General features: G+C 41.8%; 2 protein-coding genes across 2 annotated transcripts in view; one reads left to right on the forward strand and one right to left on the reverse strand.

Annotated features, from left to right (window-relative positions):
* Positions 1-1,358: 1,358 nt before the first annotated feature.
* LOC108716451 (protein SPATA45 homolog) lies at positions 1,359-5,894 on the reverse strand. The gene is made up of 2 exons (XM_018262584.2): positions 5,120-5,894; positions 1,359-1,564 (listed from the first exon to the last, which is right to left on the reverse strand). Exons 1-2 carry the CDS (start codon positions 5,343-5,345, stop codon positions 1,545-1,547), a joined length of 246 nt encoding a protein of 81 aa, XP_018118073.1. The 5' UTR covers positions 5,346-5,894; the 3' UTR covers positions 1,359-1,544.
* Positions 5,895-13,138: 7,244 nt separating this feature from the next.
* Positions 13,139-25,671, forward strand: part of flvcr1.L (FLVCR heme transporter 1 L homeolog) — a 34,691-nt gene continuing 22,158 nt past the window's right edge. Inside the window, exons 1-3 of the mRNA XM_018262585.2 lie at positions 13,139-13,968; positions 18,072-18,216; positions 22,850-22,990. Coding sequence (XP_018118074.1) covers positions 13,330-13,968; positions 18,072-18,216; positions 22,850-22,990 — 925 coding nt within the window. The 5' untranslated portion in view covers positions 13,139-13,329. The remainder of the gene's footprint in view (positions 13,969-18,071; positions 18,217-22,849; positions 22,991-25,671) is intronic.

Below are 25,671 nucleotides of genomic sequence, written 5' to 3' on the forward strand. Positions count from 1 at the left end.
TCTCCCCGCCCTGCTGTGCTGCGCTGCTCGTCTCCCTGCCTTCCCTCGCTTCCCTTTGTGCAGCTCGTCTCCCCTCCCTTCCCTACGTGCCGCTCGTCTCCCTTCGTGCCACTTGTCTCCCTTCCCCTCCGTGCCTGGCTGCCTGCAGCCCTCCGTCCGTGCTGTTCTTGTCTCCCCGCCATGCTGTGCTGCTCGCTGCCTTACCTCGCTTCCCTTTCGTGCCACTCGTCTTCCCTTTGCGACCCTCGTCTCCTCTCCCTTCCCTTCATGCCGCTCGTCTCCCTTCCCTTCCATGCCTGCAGTCCTCCCTTTGTGCTGTTCTTGTCTCCTCGCCCTGCTGTGCTGCTCGTCTCCCTGCCTTTCCTTCGTGCCGCTCGTGCGCTTCGTTCCTCTTCTCTTAAGGTCAGCGACGCCAGTCTACCAGGAACATTAACGCGATTTACTGGTAGACCGCGATCTACGTCCTGGGCACCTATGTTCTAGTACAACACTATGCAGGGAGGGGACAGTGAAGGGTAGCGAATGGGGGCTTTAAGCTGTAGTTGGGTTTACTTCCCCTTTAAGAACTAGGCTCATCTTGCACCTGTGTGTGAGCTTATTTTTGTGAATGTAAAAACATACACAATTAATATATGCCCATGGAGCTAACCGGTGCAAATATTTATTACACTGGGAAATAATTTAACAATTTGGATTATTTTATTAAAATTGAGTCTATAGGAGATGGCCTTTCCATAATTTGGATCTTTGTGGATAATGGGTTTGGGTGTGTGTATGTGTTTGTGTTCTGAAGAGATCCTCTTTCGGAGTTAGTTTTTGGGAGTTCATTACAATATTGTGCTTTGGGGCCCAGTAATTCCAAGTGTTGCCAATGTTAAATGGGAAATCAGAACTGAGAGACTTAAGGTGGCCATACATGGAGAGATCCGCTCGTTTGGCGACATCTCCCTCCGATATGCCCACCTTGAGGTGGGCAATATCGGGCTGATCCGATTGTGGGCCCTAGGGCCCAACGATCGGATCCTAACGATGCCTAACGGGCGGTTGGATCGCGGGACCGCATCAATGAATATAGATGCGGCCGCGATCCGACTGGATTTTTTGTCCCATCCAATCGAGATCTGCCCGACTTTCGGCCAGATCTCGATCGGTGAAGCCCGTCGGGGGGCCCCATACACGGTCCAATAAGCTGCCGACCCGGTCTGTCGGCAGCTTTTATCGGCCTGTGTATGGTCACATTTAATTACAGTTATAACCGAGGACAGAGAGTTTAAGCAATGTGTTTATAACTTTTGGATTAATTAACAGGACAAGATGCATTTTATTATGGCAGCTTTTATTTCTGAGATTCCCAGGCTCCTTTCTTATAAGAGGGAGAGAATAAATAGCCTTGGGTTTAGAGGATAACACTTGATGAAGCAGGCAATGTAAGTATCCCAGCACCCAGTCCTTCAGCGATGGCAGATCCATTTCACACCAGTTGTCTGATCATACAGAGAAGCCCAGAGTCTTTTCTTCCACTTAATCTCAGCATTAAATTCCACTTACACCAAGTGTCCTTTGTCTGAAAGAAAAATAAAATAGAATTGTTTGAGCATTTTAAAGCATATACTCTGCACCTGCTGGTGAAGAACATGATTTTTCTTCTGTACTCGCTCATACTTTATAGGAGTGTTTCAACTGCTGACCTAATGTTGGAGAGAACAGCTCCTTAACACTTCCTATTCTATTAGATCCATTTGCTTGAGAAGAACAATGGGCAGTCACATGGGTACTCAAATCACATTCTACCAGTGATCCCCAACCAGTGACTCATGTCAAAAACTAAGTATAGTGCCAAGAACCCCCAACATCCAAGACAACTACCAGCAGTTTAGGTTAACTGGGTCCAGGAAAGGGGAATGGTGTAATAACTTCATTCGTCCAACTAGGTCTGACTCCCTAGTGGGAGGCAGACCCCAATAATGTTGTTAATGTTGTACCTATGACAAAGTATTTGGTGCATGCTACGCTTTCTACACCATGTTTTGTCTAAGACATGTAACATGTGATACAATGTTCTTCCTTCTTTTGACTTTACATTGTAAACTGCTTACTTTATTCACTCAATAAACTACCCGAATTTAAAAAAAAAAAAAAAAAAAAGTATAGTGCCAAGAAGAGCCTCCTGTAGGCTGCCAGTCCACATAGGGGCTACCAAATAGCCAATCACACCCTTATTTGGTACCTCCTATGAGCTTTGTTCATGTTTGTGTTGCTCCCAAACTCTTTTTTCATTTGAATGTGGCTGATAGGTAAAAAAGGTTGGGGACTAGTGATGTGCGGGTTGAGTTTCCCTCGACCTGCACCCGACCCTAAAGGTGGCTATACACTTAGAGATCCGCCCTAGGGCCCAACGATGGGATCATGAGGAAGGGTAAATGGGCGGTCGGATTGTGGGACTGCATCAACGAACAGAATCGGCCGCGATCCAACGGGATTTTTAGTCCTGTCCGATCGGCATCTGTCCGACTTTCAGGCAGATATCAATCGGGGAAGCCCGTCAGAATGCCCCACACATGGGCCAATAAGCTGCCGTCTCGGTCTATCTGCAGCTTTTATCGGCCCATGTATAGCCACCTTAACACACCCCCTCCCAACCCAAACCCAGCCCTCTCAGTCCCATCTATTTATAGACCCGCTCTACCCTGCCCCATGGTGTTGTCACGAAAGGGACGGGGCAGGTACGAGTCTATTAATTCAGCAAACATAAGTCAGAAATGTGGGTTTAGGGCTGGACCGCACATCACTTTTGGGGACCACTGCATAACCAGGAGGCCCATGAGATGCAAACACCACTAAGATCAGCTGTTGTTTGGCCAATGTTGCAGTAAGGAAAATTTGTTTCAATATCACTTTATAAAAATTCTCCAGATTGACTCTAACCAGAACCGTTATCTTTTGATAAAGGAATCTTTTGCATGTGATTGCCTGTGAACTGGGGCGAGTCCCTTAGGCTTAACTAAGGCGGAAATCAGATGTGGACTCCCAATTGATGAATATTACAGAACAAAGCTTACACTTCTGTAATACAGGTATGGGATGCTTTATCTGGAAACCCGTTATCCAGAATGCTCCAAATTACAGAAAGGCTGTCTCCTATAGACTCCATTGTAATAAAATAATCCAGATTTTTAAAAATAATTTCCTTTTTCTGTGTAATAATAAAACAGTAGCTTGTACTTGATCCCAACTAAGATATAATTAATCCTTATTGGAGGCAAAACCAGCCTATTGGATTTATTTAATTTTTACATGATTTTCTAGTAGACTTAAGCTGGCCACAGACGCAAAGATCCGATCGTACGAATCAATGTACAATCGGACTTTCCCATCTCCCGACCTGCCACTAACCATTCAGATTTAAGTCTTACCATTCCGACCAAATAAAGTAGTTAAAGAACAGATCAGCCGATGTTCTGCCCCTGACAGCAATCGTACGATAGACAAAGCTGGTGACAGTCTCCATCTGAAAATCGTATGATTGGCAATACACGCAGAGATATTATCGGCAACCGACAGAAATTTTTTAACCTGTCCAAACGACCGATCTCCGCCGGACGAAAAATGATAGGATTCTCCACACACGTTCCGAAAATCGTACGAACCCTCGATTCGTACGATGAGATCTTTGCGTCTATGGCCAGCTTTAAGGTATGAAGATCCAAATTACAGAAATACACCTTATCCGGAAAACCGCAGGTCCTGAGCATTCTGGATAACAGGTCCCATACCTGTACTGAAATACGAAACTGAAAAAAAAAATCAGTTATTTTCCCATTGATAGCGCTAGTTGATCCTGTGTGTGTAACTGAATACAATAGCCTGACGCACACACAGAAACAAAGGACAGGTAGCAATTTAAATGATTTATACTTGCCTTTTACTGGCTATTGTCTGCCACAAACCCTCAGAGGTATCCGTTACCATGGAGCAAGCAAAGGGGTATTTACTTCTGTCAATCACTGTCATTTAACCCTTTGAGGGTCTGCCGTTGGGAATTTTCAACCACGTTAGTTTCATTTCACTGTAAACTTTTACTTTTCTGGTTTCCGGATAACGGATCCTATAATTATATTGCACTAGTTATCTCCTCCTTATCAGCCATAACACTGACAGTACAGGTATGGGATCCGTTATCTGGTAACCTGCTATCCAGAGAGTTTTGAATTATGGAAAGGCTGTGACCCCATTTTACCAAATAATACAAATTTTTAAAAATGATTTATTTTTTTCTCTGTAATATTAAAACAGTATTTTGTATGGGTCCTGTTATCCAGAATGCCGAGGACCTGAGGTTTTGCGGATAACGGATCTTTCCGTCATTTGGATCTTCATACCCTAAGTCTACTAGAAAATCATGTAAACATTAAATAAATCCAATAGGCTGGTTTTGCTTCCAATAAGGATTAATTATATATTAGTTGGGATCAAGTACAAGTGACTGTTTTATTATCACAGAGAAAAAGGAAATCATTTTTAAACGTTTAGCTTATTTGGATAAAATGGAAACGGCCTTTTCGTAATTTGAAGCTTTCTATATAATGGGTTTCTTGATAACGGATCCCATACCTGTACAGCACAAAAGGAAATCATTTTTAAAAAATGGGAGATGGCCGTCCTGTAATTTAGAGCATTCTGTATGTTGAGTTTCCAGATAACAGATCCCATACCTGTAGCACAGTTGGGGCGTGGTGCAGAGGGAGCTGTCTCTGACCTGGGTGCCAAATCAGGTTTGGACTGAGAATCAAAATAGGCTCTGGCATTTCAAGTACAAAAAGGCCCAAACTGCCCCCTACCAGCCCACTAAATATAACTGTCTATGGTATATTACAGCAGCCCCTCTGGCATTTGCCAGAGCCTGTGCCAAATGTCCCTAGCCTGCCAAAACCTGGTTGGTACCATTCCTATACATAGGGTTGCTACTTGGCCAGTATTTTACCGGCCTGACTGGTAAAAATGATACTTAACCCTAATGTTAATAACAGGGAAAAAAAATCTAAATATATATAGGAAGGCCGATATTTTTTTTACCAAAAAAGTGGCAACCCTACCTATACATGAAATGGCCTGTACTTACCCGCACCAGAGAAGTGCCTCTTCTCCCGATGTTTTGGGGTGATGTTTGCCCACGTGCTCCTGGATTCGGTGGCTTGTCGAGGCTGTAGGTTCAGGTTGCTGTGGAACTGATGAGGAAAATGCCTTCTTTCTGCCCTGGCAAAGTATTGGGTAGGATGCCTCTCCACCATGCACCACGACTCCCGATTCTCATAGATCTCCTGCAGAGTTTCCTGTGCCTGAGACATTTTGGAGAGGTCTGTTGGTTATGATCTCCTGTCTGGCCGGCTAGTGTTACTCTGCTTATAGTCTCTCTAGTCTCTCTCTCTGGCTACTGGATGTCATTGTGTCCTGTTTCCATGGCACGGAAACATAAGGTGACCAAAGCAACCACATTTTCTTTGCTAAACCTGCTAAATAACGTGTTAATATAATGGCACAGGTTTCTATTTATACTGTGGCCTTGTATACATTTCATTAATATTTCTTTTTTATCTATAATATAAGCAATGCGCCAAACCCTTCTGATTTCACCTCTGGATTCCCCTTAAAATGACCTTTCAGTATGATGCAAACAGCAGTATTCTACTCACTTTACATTAACGGGGTTATATACTAAACTCCGAATTTATCTCATTATTTTATTTAAAAAACCCCCACAACCGCCAGGTTTGAAGTAAATAAAATAATACAACACACAACCAGGCAAGGAATGTATAACAGAAATGTTCTTTATTCATTATGTTGAGAAACAAATGAAAGTAAACACTGTATGTTGTATGTAAAAATTTTAATAAATACAAAGTTTAAAAAAAAAATACAACTTAACTCCCATGCATGATTTGACCTTATTTGAATTAATCGGATTGGAAAAAACCCTGATAAAATCAAGCGAAAACCTAAATCGTCTAATTTTTCTTCAGACTTTTTTCCTTAAACCCTCAATTTTTGTTCGCGTTTTTGCCCGAAAACCCTGAATTTTTCAGATTTCCAGGCTAAACCCAGCGAAAACCACAATAACTTCAAATTGGAATAGGTGCTTCTCCCATTGACTTATACAGGACCTAAACAGGTTTGAAATGGCGGATTTTTGGACTCTTTTTGGCTTTTTGCAGCATCTTGGTATAATAAATCTAGAAAAATTCAAGGTTTTTTTTTCACAAAAAATTTTGAGTTTTTGCGCCAGATACATTTTTTAATAAAAAAAATCTCCTCCCTATCCATGGAGGGAGCTGAAACAAGAAAGGGTTTATTTTATTAAAAAAAACATGACCAAACTCCCATGCATGATTTGGCCTTATTTATTAATTAAAAACCTCAAATTAATCGGATTGGTAAAAACCCTGATAAAATCAAGCGAAAACCTAAATGGTCCGATTTTTTTCCTGAATCGCTCAATTTTTTGTGTTTTTGACGAAAACCCCTGAATTTTTTAGATTTTCAGGCTAAACCCATCTCAAACCACAATTATTTCAAATTGGGATAGGTGCCTCTCCCATTGAGTTATACAGGACCTTGACAGGTCTGCGATGGCGGATTTTTGCAGCATCTTGGTATAATAAATCTCGAAAAATTCTATTTTTTTTTTTTCAAGAAAAATGTGAGTTTTTGACCTAAAAAGCCTAACCAGATAAATGTGGGGTTTAGTAAATAACCCCATTAGTCTTATTTTTCTGTATTATTTAAATTGTTTTGGTTCTGCAAGTCTGAGGCTTCAATGTGATTGCTAGGGCTTTTTTACTCTAGTAACCAGGCAGCAGCTGGGAAATCAGAAGAGGAATAGGAGAAGATAATATAAAATACAGGTGAGAATAAAATGGAAGCGTCACCTACAATTCATATTTTGGTTGCTAGGGTCAGTGGATAATAGGTAATGTCGGCCGTTGTGTTTTTAGTATGATGTAGAGAGTGATATTCTGAGATATTTGCAATTGGGTTTCATTTTTTATTATTTGTGGTTTTTGAGTTATTTAGCTTTTTATTCAGCAGCTCTTCAGTTTGCAATTTCAGCAATCTGGTTGCTAGGGTTTAAATTATCCTAGCAACCATGCATTGATTTGAATAAGAGACTGGAATATCAATAGGAGAGGTCTAAATAGAAAGATGAGTAATAAAAAGTAGCAATAACTATATATTTGTAGCCCTGGGGTCAGTGACCCCCATTTGAAAGCTGGAAAAAGTCAGAAGAAGAAGGCAACTAATTTAAAAACTGTAAAAAATTAAAAGTTGCTTGGAATTGGCCAGTCTATAACATACTAAATGTTAACTTGAAGCTGAATCACCCCTTTACTGCATTTAATGTATTGAAAGTTACAGACAGTTGTAGCTATAGTCCTTAGTCTCCCTCTAGAGGTTCTCTAAAGAACCTTATGAGCATACAGCATCAGATTCCACTATAGTGGGGCCCCAGCAGGGCTAGAAAGGTAATTATGGTGACATTTGGGGGCCGATTCATCAAGGGTCGAATATCGAGGGTTAATTAACCCTCGATATTCGACTAGGAATTGAAATCCTTCGACTTCGAATATCGAAGTCGAATGATTTAGCGCAAATTCTGCGATCGTACGATCGAAGGATTATTCCTTCGATCGAACAATTAAATCCTTCGAATCGAACGATTCGAAGGATTTTAATCCAACGATCGAAGGAATATCCTTCGATCAAAAAAACTTAGGCAAGCCTATGGGGACCTTCCCCATAGGCTAACATTGACTTCGGTAGCTTTTAGCTGCCGAAGTAGGGGGTCGAAGTTTTTTTTAAAGAGGCAGTACTTCGACTATCGAATGGTCGAATAGTCGAACGATTTTTAGTTCGAATCCTTCGATTCGTAGTCGTAGTCGAAGGTCGAAGTAGCCCATTCGATGGTCGAAGTAGCCCAAAAAACACTTCGAAATTCGAAGTTTTTTTACTTCGAATCCTTCACTCGAGCTTGATGAATCGGCCCCTTGAAGTCCTGTTTATTAAAGGTCAGATTTTAGTGGTTTTTGAGGTTTTTGAAACCACAATTAAACTCCTTTTCTCTAAAAGATCCGCATATAAAGAGTACAAACAGAAAACAATTCTGAACGATATGCTATCAAATTCTAAAACCTCTAAAAATTTTAGTTTTTCCAATACTTATTTGCGACACAAAACAAAAACCGAACACCTCTAAAAGACAGAATTGATTAAAAATGGTCCAATAGCACAGCTTCCATTGCCTTTTAAGGAACCTCAACAGTTTTTGCGTGGAATAGTTTCATATTAGAGGTTTTTCCTGGTTTTTACACTTAATAAATCTCGAATTTGTAGAGTTTTAGAGAGAAAAACCTACACATTTTATAAAGAAAAAAAAATACAATTTGTGAAAAAAGTAGAAATCCAGATTTTAGTAAATATCCAGGGTGAGACTGCCAGTGAATACTCCTTTATTGTCCCCGATGGATAATATATATAGTATGTATTTTTGTACTCTGAATAAAGGATTGATACTAACAAGTGAGACACCACCTTCTAAAGCTATAAGAAGACAGAGTTAATCCATATATCAATCTTGTTATTGCCCAAATCTGCTTTAAGACCCGCAGCCCATCACAGGATTATCCAGGGAGTTCCATAGATTTAGAGCCACAGACACTACTTGGTATAAAGGTCCCTTTCTTCTCTCAGGTCCCTCCACAGATAGGGAGGAGATTTCCAGATAATCCCTAGCAAATGCAATACATACAGTGTCATGGGACCAGAGGAGAGATTTTGGGCTGTACAGGAGAGTGAAGCAGTGAGTTATTTGGTAGATTTATGTGGTTTTGTTAACATTAGCACCCACCAACCAAACCCAGATTATCCCCCAGTCAGTCATTTGCCTGTTAATTCTCTTTCCAGCAGCTGCTTCAGCTCTAGCCAACATACTGCTCTGAGGCTTCCCCCTTCAGCCCTGTTGCACCCCATGGATATATTCTGAGAACTGGAATACAGAATGAAAGTATCCTCGGCTGGAAACATACAATTTCTTGCACTTGATATGAGTGGCCCCACTCTGAATGCAGTGCTGGCTGCTTTTTGCAATGTTGCCTCCGGATGGGGGTGTAGGGGGGCAGAGGAAGGAGTCAAGGGGTCATGGAGCACTGAGACACCCCTGTGGTATATTATGGTATGTAACATTTGGTTTTACATGATATAAAAAATAAATGCATTTATGATGTGTAACGGCAATAGCACTATGGGGTTGTTTTAAGTGCTCTGTCTCCGGGGAGGTAATTACACCAGGGTTCCTGTGCACACAAACAATCAGATGTCTGAACAAGACACAAATACTTTTCACAGTCCTCCTCCACTGCCCCCCTCCTCTCTGCTGAGTTACCTTTGGTAAATTATTAGGCTACAAATGACATTATATTGTGTGCTTCTGTACCAGCCTAAGGCAACCACAGCCCTTTAGAAAGATCTGTGCTCTTCAAGATGCCCCAGTAGCTCCCCATCTTCTTTCTTGCTCATTCCAAGCACATGTTCGGGGCTGCTGTGTATATAGAGTAGAATATAAACATCACAGCTTTAGTAATTAATTTAGATTCTCATTAAATGGCAGCTCAGAAACCAGTGCACTATTATGTAATATTCGGCCCTGTAGCATCAGCTTTTGTGACAAAGGAATAGGGTTGCCACCTGTCCAGTTTTGATCCAAACAGCCCATTTTTTGAAGGGCTGCCAGGTTAAAATTGTGAGCCCTGTTTTCCAAATTATCGCCAAGTCATAGCTTTGTCCCATGATCGCCTGCCCGAGCTCGACTACTGGGTTCCTTTTATCCCCCCACAAAAGGGGAGGGGCACAAGGAGCACATCTATAAAAATTCAACCCGGAAGTCGGAAGCTGCCATTTGGAGGGTCGCGGACAGGGAGAGCAGTTAGAAGATCTTAACCCGCACGTGCCAGTGACCCCGAAAGGGGGGTGCAAGGTCAGCCTGAACATGCCCGACCTGCGGGTATCGGGCCGGCCCACACATCACTAGTTTAGGTAACTTTATCCATAGGGGTTCAAGCAGGTTCTAAATCACTGCTTACAAACAGAAACTTCAGAGTAACATACTGGGAGAAGACTGTGTATACAGTAAATACACAGGTTATTCTGCAGGGTGTTACATCAGGGACTCTGCGGGTGGTGGCATGCCTCCTCCTACTGCATACTTCCTTATGAACAGCTGCTCGTTTTTCTGTGTTATCTGCCCAGCTATGTAATTACGCAATATCTACCTCGGCGCCAAATTTTTAGGCTTCAATGCTTTGTTGTGGCCTGGTTGCATTCTCTGAAGAGTCACACCGGTCTGTACAATACAGGACATACTGGTCTTGGCATCCAGCGACAACAATTTGCTTTTATTATTATATCACTTTCAGTTTTATTCTAGTTATAATACAATGTGATCAGTGCAGTAACCAGGGCTCAATTAACAAGAGAGCTGAGAGAAAAGCAAACGAAGAGGCAGAACTTGCTGCTAGGTGCTCTTTATTGCACACAACATGTTTCAGGCCGAGAGCCCTTTATCAAGTGTACAAATCATTATGTGGACAGACTTTTTAAAGTGTAAAACAGGAAGTGAGGTCATCAAACATCGTATGTCAATCAACCGTGATACGGTGCTGATGTCATCTTAATAAATGCTAATAAAAAACAATAGTCTTTTTGCATCATTCTGTAGTTCAACCGTGATACAGTGCTGATATTATCATAATAAGTGCTCATAAAATCAATAATAAAAAGATGTATAAACAGTACAAAAATCGTCCAAAAAATCTTTTTGCTTCATTCCAAAATTGAAATAGGATTGACAATTGTCGCAAAATTTACAAGGATATTGCACAAAGGTTATACATACAAAACGTTTCGCTAAAATGAAAATATGCTTATGAACAAAAAGAGGAACTGCCCATTTCTAGGCCTACCACTAAAACAACATGATCACATGTCTATTTTACATAGAAGGATTGCACAATATTCTTACCACTAGTTGTACATATAATGTAACTATCTTGGGCTCAGTAATTCTGTTATCTGCAAAGTAACAAATCAAGTATAAGTTTCAAGGGAGAATAAGTTACAGATGTATCAAAAATGTATCAAAGCTTTATCAAAAATATTATCAATCATCGTTTACACATAGTAAAGATAAGGGGTGCAACAATGTAGTTAGTTATAGGAAACATTTAACACTCCAGCTATCATTCATGCCTTTTGGATAAAGTGTATCTAGTTTTTTAATCCAGTATGCCTCCCTCTGTGATAATTTCTTCCTCAGATTACCACCTCTCTGCATTGGGCTAACTACTTCAAGTGTGGTCCATATTAACTGGGACTGGTTATGGTTGGCAGTATTAAAGTGTCTAGATACCGTCGTGTCGGTGGCTGCTCCTTTTTTAAAATTCCTTATATTCCCTTTATGCTCCTTTATGCGGGTCTTTACTGCTCTTATGGTTTGACCAATGTATGCTTAACAGGAGTACCATTTGCTGGACCATTTGCTGGATGTCGCAAGGTTTCTCCTTTGATGATGGAGGAGCAGCAAATACAATTTAGGCAAGGAAATGTTCCCACTTTAGGTTGACCCAGAAATCTATGGGTACCCTTTGTTCGGGGCGGATTTACCTCCGATGGACATAGTATATCTCGGAGACTCCTTCCTTTGTTGTAACTAAATATTGGAGGTTTTGTCAAGGAACTCCTTAGTGTTTTTTCCTGTAATAACAATGGCCAGTACTTATGGATTATACGTTCTATTTCTTTGCTCTTAGCACTATATTGACTTACAAACGGAAAGACATATCTTCTGTCTTTTGCTTTATATGTCAGAAGTTCTTTCCTAGGTATTGTACCTACTTCCTTGACACAGTTTTCAATACTTTTAGCTTTATAGCGTCGTTCAATAAATCTATGTTTAAATCTATGTTAAATCTATGTTTATTTGCTGCGAGGGAATAGTTGGCCTCTTCAGAAGTGATCCTACGTGCCCTTATAAATTGGCCCTTAGGGATTGCTCTCATTACTTAGGGGCATGGAAACTAGAGGCATGCAAGATATTATTTTTCTCCGTAGTTTTACGGTACAAATTTGTGCTAATATTACCATCGGTTACGGTTATAGTGACATCAAGGAAGTTGATGCTCTGCCCCCCCTTCTCCGTGGTAAACTTAATAGTAGGGTGGGCTTCATTTGCCTTGTTAACCATTTCCATAAAGGCAGATTCTGGGCCTTCCCACAAAATGAGGATATCATCCACAAACCTATAGGCTATAGTATCCTAGCATATGCTGTAAGTATGGTGCTGTCAGGAACAATTGCTTTTCGATTCTGTGGACAAAGATATTGGCAAACGATGGAGCGACGGCTGGACCGATCGACGTCCCCTGCCTTTGCCAATAAAATTCCCCAGAGAATCTAAAGTAGTTTTTCTTTAAAACCAACGACAAACAATCAATGATAAAGTTCAGTAATTGATGAGAGACATTTGTTTCTAATAGTGCTTCCTCTACATATCGTATACCCTCTTCTTGCGGGATAGACGTGTAGAGGCTCTGTATGTCAATACTGTACAGTTTAGAATTGGTACTTATTTTCCCAAGGACCCTTAATTTACAAAGTAAATCTGTGGTATCAATTAAGCAGTGTAGTTTGGCAATTGTGTGCCCAGTGTCACGTGTCAGGTGTAAATAACGTGCTGAGGGCATATTGTGAGGTACTCGGGTGGAAAGGACGGCGCATGCGCAGTTAAGGTAAATAGGAAGGCGATTTCCACACGGTTTTGCAGCCCGCCAAGAGCACCAGCAGGGGGGCACAGTTTGTATATTCCCTGCTGTAATCTGACTATATGATACACATATATAATATATATGTTTTTATTATATATCCATTTTACTGCCCCAGTGTGTGTGTGAGGGAAAGCGCTCCTAGTAAACCACGTGACTGAGCACTAGCCGAGCATCTCTGACAACGGATACAGCGCTGTTGTCTAGTCGGAGAAGCTCCGCCCAAAACGCGTAGGGGTGAACCCCCGGGCCTTGTTGTGATTGGCTGACTGGGCGCGGCTTGCGTTGCTATTGGTTGGTACATGCCGGCTCATCCGTGTGCTCGGCTGAAGGGACAGTGCAGTCAGTGAGCGCTGTCATTTGTTTCCCCGTGTCTGCAGTTGCCGGGGCCTGGGCATGTGTGTGACCCTTTTTGTCTGTCACGCCCCAGTGTAAACCCTTTGGCCGCTCCGCCGGCACCATGGTGTCTCCGGAGACAACGCAGCATCTCAACAACGGGCACATTCTGGAGAAGGAGGACGTGCCGGCGCCTGTCAGCAATGGGGATCTCCAGGTGACAGTCAGTGAGCTCCCCCGCAGCCCCGACACTGAGCTGCCGCCCGAGCAGCAGCAGCAGGAGGAGGAGGAGAGAGAGGCCATGCTGCCCGGGCAGCCCCTGGACACCCGCTTGTACCGCAGGAGGTTCGTGATTCTGGCGGTGTTCAGCCTGTACTCGCTGGTCAATGCTTATCAGTGGATCCAGTACAGCATCATCACCTCCATCTTCACTCAGTTCTACCAGGTCTCAAGCAACAAGATCGACTGGCTCTCTGTGGTCTACATGGTGGCCTATGTGCCCCTCATCTTCCCTGCCACCTGGCTACTGGACAAGAAGGGGCTCAGGGTCACCGCCCTGCTGGGCTCTGGCCTCAACTGCCTGGGAGCTTGGCTCAAGTGTGCCAGTGTCCGACCCGACCTCTTCGGGGTCACCATGTTTGCCCAGACCGTCTGCTCCGTGGCCCAAGTCTTTATCCTGGGGTTGCCCTCTCAGGTGGCCTCTGTGTGGTTTGGCCCCAAGGAGGTGTCCACGGCGTGCGCAACCGCAGTATTGGGCAACCAGGTAAGTTGGAACACTATTGGCCTGCCCATTGTTTGACTAACAGCTTTCATCTGACGGATCAGAGTCTTTTTTTTATTCTCAGCTATTATTAATGATGATACATATTATCCTGGCTAAGGAAGACGAGGGGCAACTAAGCCCTCATGTAGACCCTGATGTACCACATATATATATATATTTATATAGTGGATAATGTGCCCCCTACTGTCATTCATAAAGATAAGTGAACGAGGAGTCACGTAAGTCTGAGGCCAGAGACACACGCTCAGATTCGGGGAGATTTAGTCGCCCGGCGAAAAAAAATTGCCTCTTCTTCTGGGTGACTAATTTCCCTGAACTGCCTTTCGGAGCGATACCTCTTCCGAAGTCGCCCGGAGTTTCCTCGTGAAGAAAGTCCGGGCGACTTCGGAATACGAAGCACACCGATTTCCACCCCGCCGGCGATTTACATTCTAGCCGGCGGGGGGCAGTTAGGGGAGATTAGTCGCCCTGAAGAAGAGGAGATTTGTCGATGGGCATCTAAATCTCCCCGAATCTGAGCGTGTCTCTGCCCTTAGGATCAGCACATAGCAACGCGCTGTTTATATAGTGGCTAATGTACCCCCTACTGTCATTTATAAAGATATTATAAGTCAATGAGGAGTCACGTAACTCTGAGGATCGGTGCTGTTTATAAGGACATCATTTACTGTTTGGTCCCATAGAGAAATTAACAGTAGATTATACTGTTGGGGGCTTTTTAATCTTGGGGGACCTGACACATGTCCATTCTGCCCTACTGTAGCCGAGCTAAGCCATTGGGGTTGGCTGGGGGTCCGCCAAGGACTCGCTTATAACACTGCATGGATATTTTCAGTATAATCTACAGTTTGTTCATTTCTCTATATCGCCGATCCTCGGAGTTACCTGACTAATATCTTTATAAATGACAGTAGGATTTACATTATCCACTATATAAACAGCGCGTTGCTATGTGTCGATCCTCAGAGTTACGTGACTCCTCGTTGACTTATAATATCTTTATAAATGACAGTAGGTGTAATGTATATATATAGTACATCAGGGCATACAAGATGGATTAGGTGCTGTCATCCTCCCTGGTCCAGGATCAGGTGCTTGAGGCTTTGGTTAAATGTACCAGTGTCTTGTCCTTATTTGGGGGTCATGTCCCCCAGTCCATAAACTTGATGCCCCAGTGCCAGTTCGGTGAGCTGTGGCCATTGCAGTGAATTGTTTTAGCCTTCTCCAAACCCTGAGAAAGATTTCGAAATTGCATATCAAGCAATGGGCTCCTGCTGTTGCTGTGTTACTACTCTTATGCTTTTTGCTTTTGGGGACACCTTTAACCATCTAAACTTCATTTATGACGCCATTATTGGGATGTTGGTCTGAATTAAAGGGGTGGTCCACCTTTAATTTAACTTTTATTATGTTATAGAATGGCTAATTCCAAGCAACTTTTCAATTGCCCTTCATTTTTTCTTTGTTATTGGTTTTCAATTATTTGCCTTTTTCTTCAGACTACTTCCAGCTTTCAACTAAAAACAAAATGCTCTGTAAGGCTACAAATGTATTGTTATTGCAAATTTTATTACACCTCTTTCTATTCAGGCCTTTCCTATTCATATTCCAGTCTCTTATTCATATCAATGCATGGTTGCCAGGGTAATTTGTACCCTAGCAACCAGATTGCTGAAACGGCAAACTGGAGAGCTGCTGAATCAAAAGCTAAATACTTCAAAAACCACAAATAATAAAAAATGAAACCCAATTGCAAAGTATCTCAGAATATCGCTCTCTGCATAGTAAAAGTTAATTTAATTGCTTTTAAGGTGTGCTGTAGGTACAGTAATTGTAAATAACCTTGTTCCCTGAATGTTGGTGCCTGAGGGTTAGGGTGCACCCATATAACTAATGTGTGCATGGCCGGTGTTGCAATAAGGAAGTGATTCTTTTGGCAACATCTCCATTATTGCTGTAGGCTGAGACTCGGTAAAATTTCATATCACCCTAGCCGCAAGTTAGGCACAACATGGGGCTGTGCTTCCTGCTGTCAGAGACTTTAATTTGAAAAGCAGAGAGTTTAATCTGAAAAGCAGAGGGTTTAATATGAAAGACAGAGTGGAGAAGCCAAGGGTGCTGCTGCATTTACTCAGGCAAGTTCCTTTACTGGCTCAGGCCTTGTGCTACAGACTGGCTGCCGATGCACGGTGCTGGGGGCATCCCATTCTCTGCACAAATCTGCATTCTCTGGATCAGCCTGTGGCTCTCTAGCTGTCGCTGAATTACAGTAGAACCCCAATTTTATATTTTTCAGGGGACCAGAATAAAATGGTGTCAAAATCAGGGAAAATGTAACATCGGGGAAATTTATAACACATAATATATAGGTGGGATCACAAAATAAATTAGGGAAAACCTAATATAAGGGGATGTAAAATTAAGGTTAAATGTATACATTTATTAACATTTGCTGTACTGCTGCCTGTGGCAGTCTTCAAAGCACCCCAATCACAGTTCTGCAAACAAGCAATTACCCCAAGGTTCACCCTAAGTAACCTATTAGTCTATAGGCCAACTAATAGCCATTGACTGGGATATAACGGAGATGTGCTAAGTTTCTGGGTGTGATTATATAGTAAAAATGCACGGGGGTTCCTGCCTATCTAATACCCGCATGCTAAAAAGTGCACAGAGTTCAAGTTTGCCCCCGTTCCGTTCACAAGTCTATGGAAAGTTTGGTTTAGTCTGCCGTAACAATAGCTGCTTCGTTTTGCTTCGTTACCCTTGGAAGGCAACTCACTTTCCTGGTCTTGTTATTTTTTGGTGCCGTAGAAATTCTATTATGAATGCTATAGCCTGAGTTATTCAAAGGGTGGCAAAATGGATACCCCCCCTCAGTCATGTAGCCCAAAGCAACGGGCTTCTCCTTATAGATCTGCTGCCCTTGGCTTTTTGTTAACTTTGGCACATCCACTTGATGGGGAGAACTGATCCCTCTGAGCCCATTTCAGGCCTGAACTTTCTTCTTTAAAGGAGCAGGAAAGTCATCTGCCACTTGGGGGTGCCAAATGTTAGGCACCCCAAGTGATTGTATTTACTTTAGGGATGCACCTAATCCGGGGTTCAGCCTTTTTCAGTGGCATTCGGATTTGGCCGAAACCGAATCTGAATCCTAATTTGCATTTGTAAATTAGGGGCGGACTGGAAATCACTTGACTTTTTGTCATAAAACAAGGAAGTAAAACATATTATTTTCCACTTTTTCCTTTGCTTACTCTAATTTGCATATGCAGATTAGGATTTGGTTCGGTATTCGGCCCAAATAGGGGATTGGGTGCATACCTGATACCTCGGGCCGGTGCTCCTATCAGCCGAAAACTGTACCGGCCTGGGGTTCTTCCATTGACCACCACGGAGCTTCTTTTTTCTCGTGATTGCACATGCTCAGTATAGCAAAACGCTGAACTACAACGAAAAAGCCGATGTTTCGTTCTATTGTGCATGCGTCTGCCAGGAAATTTGAGTAAAGAAGAAGCAGGAAGAGGATCGCTCCGTGGTGCTCACTGGAATAACCCCCCGTGTTGGTGCAGTTTTCGACTGATCGAAGCATCGGCCTGTGGTGTCAGATAAGGGAATATAACCAGTTGGGGTGCCTAACTTTTGGCACCCCCCAGTTAAAATGACTTTTCTTCCCCTATAATAATGCAGCCTGTACTTGTAGGCACCAGTATTGTCCCATGATGACTAGTGGCCAATGCCCGGAGAGCAGCATGCATGGCTACTTGGGTCTTAGCTTAGGACCTTCAAGCAGTTATTGCACAGCAACTCCCACAATCCTCCCTTCCACTGCCCATATTTGCTAAGCAGTGTTATCCTGTATGTAAGGCACCTCCTTGTGTGGGCTGGAAGCTTATTGATACTCCCATGAAACCTATTGAGCCGCACGTACTCTTATGATAATGATATTGCTGCCATAGCTGCTCTTATAGAATCACGGCTTCAGCAATAAAATGTCATCATTCCACTCAGCCTCTATCTTAATGGAAAGGAACATGCTCTTTAACCCCCTCCACTAACCCTGTCTAACGTGTGTTTTACAGCTTGGAACCGCTATTGGATTTCTTCTACCTCCTGTCCTGGTCCCAAAGGTCGACAATGATGTGGAACTCACTGGGCACAACATCAGTATTATGTTCTATGGTACAGCCGTCGTCTCCACGTTGCTCTTCATATTGACTATAGCAGGTGAGTGGCCAGTCTGTCCTCTAGAGACCGCCCACTGTCCTCTAGAGACCGCCCATTGCAACACCTCTCTTTGGGTGTAAGTGTCTTAAAGGAACAGTTCAGTGTAAAAATAAAAACTGGGTAAAATAAAAAAATGTTTGTAATATAGTTAGTTAGCCAAAAATGTAATGTATAAAGGCTGGACTGACTGGATATCTAACATAATAGCCAGAAAACTACTTCCTGCTTTGTAGCTCTCTTGCTTTCCACTGATTGGTTACCAGGTAGTAACCCATCAGTGACTTGAGGGGGGGGCACATGGGACACAACTGTTGCTTCTGAATCTGATCTGAATGCTGAGGATTAATTGCAAACTCACTGAACAGTTATGTCCCATGTGGCCCCACTTATAGTCACTGACTAACTCAGAGTTAGAGAGCTGAAAAGCAGGAAGTAGTGTTCTGTTCTGTTACACATCCAGTATTATAATAAATAAAGTACCCCCTGTTGCAAAATATGAGGCTATAAGAAGTCACCTTGGAGTTCCTTGACCTGTATTATATGGTCATGGAACTCCTCGGTAACTTATAATATCCTTATATTTTATAATAGGGGTTACTTTATTCACTAAATAATGTATGCTCAGGTTTTGCCGTTTAAACGCCCCGGAGCAGCCCATGCTCTGAGACGTCTGACACATTCAGACCAAACCTCCCACTTTTCAGCTTGGAAAACACTGATAGGACAAGTGGGCATGAGAGAAGAAATGCAACTTATAACTCTTCTAGGAAACCTCTTATGTTGCCTTCAAGGAGCACTAAACTCATTTTGTTCTGCACTCTCGGACTTGAACTTTTCAAATACCACTAATACACACAAGGTGGTGAAATACAAACACTAGTGAAAATAACTTGTGCAAAGAATTCCTTTGGGCAAGTCACTGAAGGTCAAATAGAAACACATCCCAGTTCACGAGGGAGAACCAGCAGTTAAAGTCTAAGCACTATTACCCCCAGATATAATATGACTCACCCCATTTCTGTTCCGCGCTGGCTGTGCCAATGCTTAACAAACCAGTAAAAAGGTAGACGTTCGTTGGCATTTTGGTCCATTTATGTCCAAAGAGGCAGATTGAAGACCTGTGTATGGGGTCATGCACCTGTTCAGCATCTCATTAAAGGGGTAGTTCATGTTTAGTATGTTATAGAATAGCCAATTCAAAGAAACTTTTCAATTGGTTTTCCTTATTTATTTTTTCTAATAGTTTTTTCATTACTTGCCTTCTTCTTCTGACTCTTTCCAGCAATCAAATGGGGCTCACTGACCCCATCTAAAAACAAATGCTCTGTAAGGCTACAAATGTATTGTTATTGCTACTTTTTATTACTCCTCTTTCTATTCAGTCCCTTGCCTATTCCAGTCTCTTATTCAAATCAGTGCATGGTTGCTTGGGTAATTCGGACCCTAGCAACCAGATTGCTGAAAGTGCAAACTGGAGAGCTGCTGAATAAAAAGCTAAATAACTCAAAAACCACAAATAATAAAAAAAAAAAACAATTGCAAATTGTCTCAGAATATCCCTCTCTACATACTAAAAGTTAATTTAAAGGTGATCAACCCCTTTAACAAGCTTACTAAGGGATGAATTGTTATTGGGATGGATTCCAGGCACCAGTAATTCACCCCACTCCAGAGCCCACATCTAATTTGGCCAAGACAACCAATTAGAAAACCATTATGGTGTCCAGAAAATTAAGGGAAGATTAAACAACGGCATGTAGTGTTCCATATACAATCCTATGCGTTGTGGAGCCATATGTCCGCATTGTACTAATCCATCACTTAGAAACCTGCTCATTCATCTCTCTAAGGATTAACCATCCTGCTCTGGTCTAAGTGGATTTCGGGACAGGAGGGGGAATTGGATAATGTTCCAAGTAGAATAGCTGGATAGTTCCATGCAGCAAGTGTTGAGCAAGTGTGTGTGTGAGGCCTGCCAGCAATTCTATCAGTTACACATCCAGTGTAAACACCAGTGACCGCGGGGTGTGATGTGTATTGGGTATTACAGCTGATTACACTGCGGGGTATTGGCAACACGTAGGAACAGAGTCATTCTTACTGTCAACTTCAGCACAGATTGTTTCAATGTTCCTATAGTAAGAAGCAGGTTGCTGATAGGAAACCTTTTAAAGTATGTTAGTATATTATAGAATGAGAATGGGCAAGCAACTTTTCAATTGGTATTCATTTTTTCTCATATATATATATATATATATATATATATATATATATATATATATATATATATATATATATATATATATATATTTATATATATATATAGATATATATATATATTTATAGTCTTATCAGCACTCTCCATACCATCCGTCAGTGGCCGGGTGCTCACCAATATTTATGTAATGTCCTTAGAGAGAGTACTCCATAGTTATGACGCGTTTCGACTCTCAGGAAATCGTCATCCTATTTTTTATATATATATATATATATATATATATATATATATATATATATATATATATATATATATATATATATATATATATATATATATAGAACTCATTGCTTCTAAAACAAATGCTCTGTAAAGCTACAAATATATTGTTACTGATACTTTTAATCACTCCTCTTTCTATTCAGACTCTCTCTTATTCTCCATATTCAAATCTGTGCGTGGTTGCTAGGGTAATTTGGACCGTAGCAACCAGATGGCAGAAATTGCAAACTGGAGAGCTGCTGAATAAAAAGCTAAAAAAAACACAGGTAATCAAAAATGAAAACCAACTGTAAATTGTCTCATGATCATATTAAAAGTTAATTTAGAGGTGAACAACCCCTTTAAGTGAATGGTAAACAACCCCTTTACTGAAAAGCAGGCCATGCAACAAAATTCTACCCCCCTGGGGTAATTTGAACTGTTCCTGTTAAGGAATCTGGAATATCTGCCACTAAATAGTATGTGTATGAGATACATCTGTACAGCAGTGTTATGCATAAAATACTTTAAATGGAATGGAAACAGCTTTGCAAGTGGTCATAGTTTTTGTAGTTTTGGAATATATATTTTGCCTTTTTTTCTAAGTGATAATAAAATCAGGTTTCCCGGGGCAGTGACCCTGGCACAGATCCTATCAACAAGTTGTGCAAGGTAGTTGTTAGTAACTTCATTATTATGCAATAAGAAAGGTTTATCGAATGGAATGAATTATGTTCATAAATGATAACGTTTTAGGCGCTCTCTCAACTTTCCCTCCAGTCACTGACTTTTTCTGTACTTCGGTAGCTATTTGCTGTGATCTTTTCTTGCTCCATTGCGCATATATATATATTTATATTTTTTTTTTTCCCCAAATCATACAAAATAGAAGAAAAAAAGAAGAAAGTTTTAGTTTTATTAACACGCATATCTGTTTGGATTCTAAGTGACTTCCAGAGGTTGCACTTCCTGAAACATGCTATTTTCTTAATTACTATTAACCTCTATATAAGCACCAGAATTTCACTGGATTTGGCTTGTGTTACAAGTAGGCAATAGGTAATGGTGTTCTCACTGCTTCTAAAATTGTTAAAGGAGACTTTTTCAGTAAAAAAACAAGAACGTGCCAGTGCATTATACTCTTTCAAAGTCGGACTGGCCTGCCGGGAAACCAGGAGTAAACACGGTAGGCCCTGGTCCTTTTTGGCCCCAGGGTCTGGTCCTTTTTCCTTTTGTGCCCCACGGTCTGGTCCTTTTGGGCCTCACGGACTGGTTCTTTTGGGCCCACGGTCTGGTCCTTCTGGGCCCCACGGTCTGGTCCTTCTGGGCCCCACGGTCTTGTCCTTCTGGGCCCCACGGTCTGGTCCTTCTGGGCCCCACGGTCTGGTCCTTCTGGGCCCCACCGTCTGGTCCTTTTGGGCCCCACCGTCTGGTCCTTTTGGGCCCCACCGATTGGTCCTTTTGGGCCCCACCGTCTGGTCCTTTTGGGCCCCACCGTCTGGTCCTTCTGGGCCCCACCGTCTGGTCCTTCTGGGCCCCATCGTCTGGTCCTTCTGGGCACCACCGTCTGGTCCTTCTGGGCCCCACCGTCTGGTTCTTTTGGGTCCCAGAGTTCAGTTACATGAACCGGCAATTTAGTTTAGTAGAGGAACATGGGGGAAGTGAGATGCTACAGCACTGGAGGGTAGGTGGTTTTGGTGGTGTGCTGGAGGGGGCCCTTGGGGGTGGGCCCTTATCTCGGGTTTTCTGGTGGGCCCTTTCTCCCCCAGTCCAACACTGTAGTCAGACATAGGTCCTACTTGTGATCTTGTTGTTGGCATCAGGACACAATGGAGGGATCAGCTTGATCGCCACTGATTTTGTTGGCCTCATATATACCCAGTGTAACGCTACCATAGAGATGATCTTTGCTTGTTCTTTATGGATATTTGAATATATAAGTCAGTCTCTGACGCACTGTTTATTGCAGTTACATGAAAGCAATGGCTGCAGTTTAACGAACGCCTTTCTTGCTGTGGCCTTGAGTTATTGCCTGTCATTCCCTGTCATTGTTCTGTCCCCGACAAGGAACTGCTGCATAGAGAACATCACCCAGTGATTGCTAAGAGCTTGATTTAATAAGGAAAACTCTAATCCCATGTTTATCCGTTGCAGTTTTCAAGGAGAAGCCAAAGATCCCTCCAAGCCAGTCTCAAGCCGTTCTACAAAACGAGGCTCCGGAAGATTATTCTTACAAGACTTCCATAGTGAACCTCTTCAGGAACGTTCCATTTGTTCTCCTGCTCATTAGCTACGGTAAGTTGGAGGGATCCTCCCCTAAAGCTAATGGGGAAAAGCTGTTTCGCGTTACAGGTTTGTTTATTTTATGAAATGTTCCTGCTCCTTGCTGTGACTCTATATACAGTACGTTTGTATGGGTTTAGCTAATGAATAGGAAGGGGTAACCCTACAATGCACCATCACATCAGCCATTCATGTCAGTGGGTAATGGGTAGGCAGTTTCCAGGGCAGACTTTAGAGTTGGCTTTGGGTGCTTCTCTGTCAGTGGAGAATACACCATGGGGCAGATGTATTAAAGGAAAACTTTACCCCCAAAATGAATATTTAAGCAAAAGATAGTTTATAGCAAATTAATTGGCATATTAAAGAATCTTCCCAATCTGGTATATACAATATATTTAAGTAAATATTGCCCTTTTACATCTCTTGCCTTGAACCACCATTTCATGATGGTCTGTGTGCTGCCTCAGAGATCACCTGACCAGAAATACTGCAGCTCTAAATGTAACAGGAAGAGATCACCTGACCAGAAAAACTGCAGCTCTAACTGTAACAGGAAGAGATCACCTGACCAGTAATACTGCAGCTCTAACTGTAACAGGAAGAGATCACCTGACCAGAAATACTGCAGCTCTAAATGTAACAGGAAGAGATCACCTGACCAGAAATACTGCAGCTTTAACTGTAACAGGAAGAGATCACCTGACCAGAAATACTGCAGCTCTAACTGTAACAGGAAGAGATCACCTGACCAAAAATACTGCAGCTCTAACTGTAACAGGAAGAGATCACCTGACCAGAAATACTGCAGCTCTAACTGTAACAGGAAGAAGTGTTGAAGCAAATGACACAACTCTGTCTGTTAATTGGCTCATGTGACCTAACATGTATGGTTTGTTTGTGTGCACCATGAATCCTACGATCCCAGGGGGCGGCCCTTATTTTTTTAAAATGGCAATTTTCTATTTATGATTACCCAATGGCACATACTACTAAAAAAGTATATTATTATAAAAATGGTTTATTTACATGAAGAAGGATTTTACATTTGAGCTGTTTTATGCAATATCTTTTTATAGAGACCTACATTGTTCGGGGGGTGTAGTTTCCTTTAAGATTCGAATTCTAAATTCAAATTAGAATTTTCGAGTTGGAGTTTTTGGTCAAAACCCACAAATTTGAGTTGGGAATAATCCCAATTTCGAATTTGAGATGTATCATACCTTGACCATGGGAACAACTCGAATTCGACTATTCGCCACCTAAAACCTGCCGAGTTCATGTAGAAGTCAATGGCAGAGGTCCAGAGATCCAATCGAAGATGTTAATTGCCTTCCTGACATTCAAGTTTGTTTCGGAGAAAAAACTCGATTTGATTTTATTCTAATTCAATTGGAGTTTTTTGGGTCGGTAATATTCGTTTGAGTTTTAGACGTTCAATTTGTTCCTAAAAGAAGATAATTCTCGAGTTGTCTCTCTGATTTGTCAGTAACTGCAAGAATGCCCCAGGCTCACCACGCCTTGTGTAAACACTTCCCTTCACCTGGCACACCCATTAACACACCTTACACCAGTATCACTGTGTACACCTTAACAGAATGGCTTTTCTATTTGTCGCAAAAACTGCATCCCTAGGAATTAAAGGGGAACTATTGCGAAAATGAAAATTTAATATAAGCTTCATTGTACTGAAATAAAAAAACTTTCTAAATGCAATCAATTAAATATTCTGCATTGTTTCTGAAATAATCAAGTTTATCTTCACTATTCCTCTCTCAGCATCTGTTTCTCTTCATTCTGTCTTCATGCAGCATTTGGGTGTCAGATATTCATTGACAGTTAGATCCAATATATCTTATAGGGAGGCTCTTTTTGCCTAGAAGATGTATTAGAGCTCACTCTATTAAACTCACCAGACATCATGTCTCTCTACATGCAGGATTTGTGCAAAAGGCAGTTATTTTGTTTGTACAGGTATGGGACCTGAATGCTCGGGACCTGGGGTTTTCCGGATAACGGATATTTCTGTAATTTGGGTCTTCATGCCTTATGTCTAATAGAAATTCATTTAAACATTAAATAAATCCAATAGGCTGGTTTTGCTTCCATTAAGGATTAATTATATCTTAGTTGGGATCAAGTACAAGCTACGGTTTTATTATTACAGAGAAAAAGGAAATAATTTTTAAAAATTTGGATTATTTGGATAAAATGGAGTCTATGGGAGACAGGCATTCCGTAATTCGGAGCTTTCTGGATATCAGGTTTCCGCATAAGGGATCCTATACCGGTACTGGAATCAGTTATTTAAGTGAGCTCTAATATATCTGCTAGGCAAAAGGAGCCCCCCTATAAGATATATTGGATCTAACTGTCAATTAATATCTGACACCCAACTGCTGCATGAAGACAGAACGAAGAGAAACAGATGCTGAGAGAGGGATAGTTGATTATTTCGGAAACAATGCAGAATATTTAATTGATTGTATTTAGAAAGTTTCTTATTTCAGTATGCTGAAGCTAATATTAAATTCGCATTTTAGCGACAGTTCCTCTTTAATCTTAATTCTTGAGTTTAGGGCAGAATTGTGCAACCAGGCTTGGTGCCTTTCACCCTTGATTGTATCACGTCCGATTTTAGGCTCCCATTGGTGTCAATCAGGAGTATGCTCACTGGAATCCAGACTGCTCTGCCA

The sequence above is a fragment of the Xenopus laevis genome, chromosome 5L (genome assembly GCF_017654675.1).
Source record: "Xenopus laevis strain J_2021 chromosome 5L, Xenopus_laevis_v10.1, whole genome shotgun sequence".
NCBI classification, from domain to species: domain Eukaryota; kingdom Metazoa; phylum Chordata; class Amphibia; order Anura; family Pipidae; genus Xenopus; species Xenopus laevis.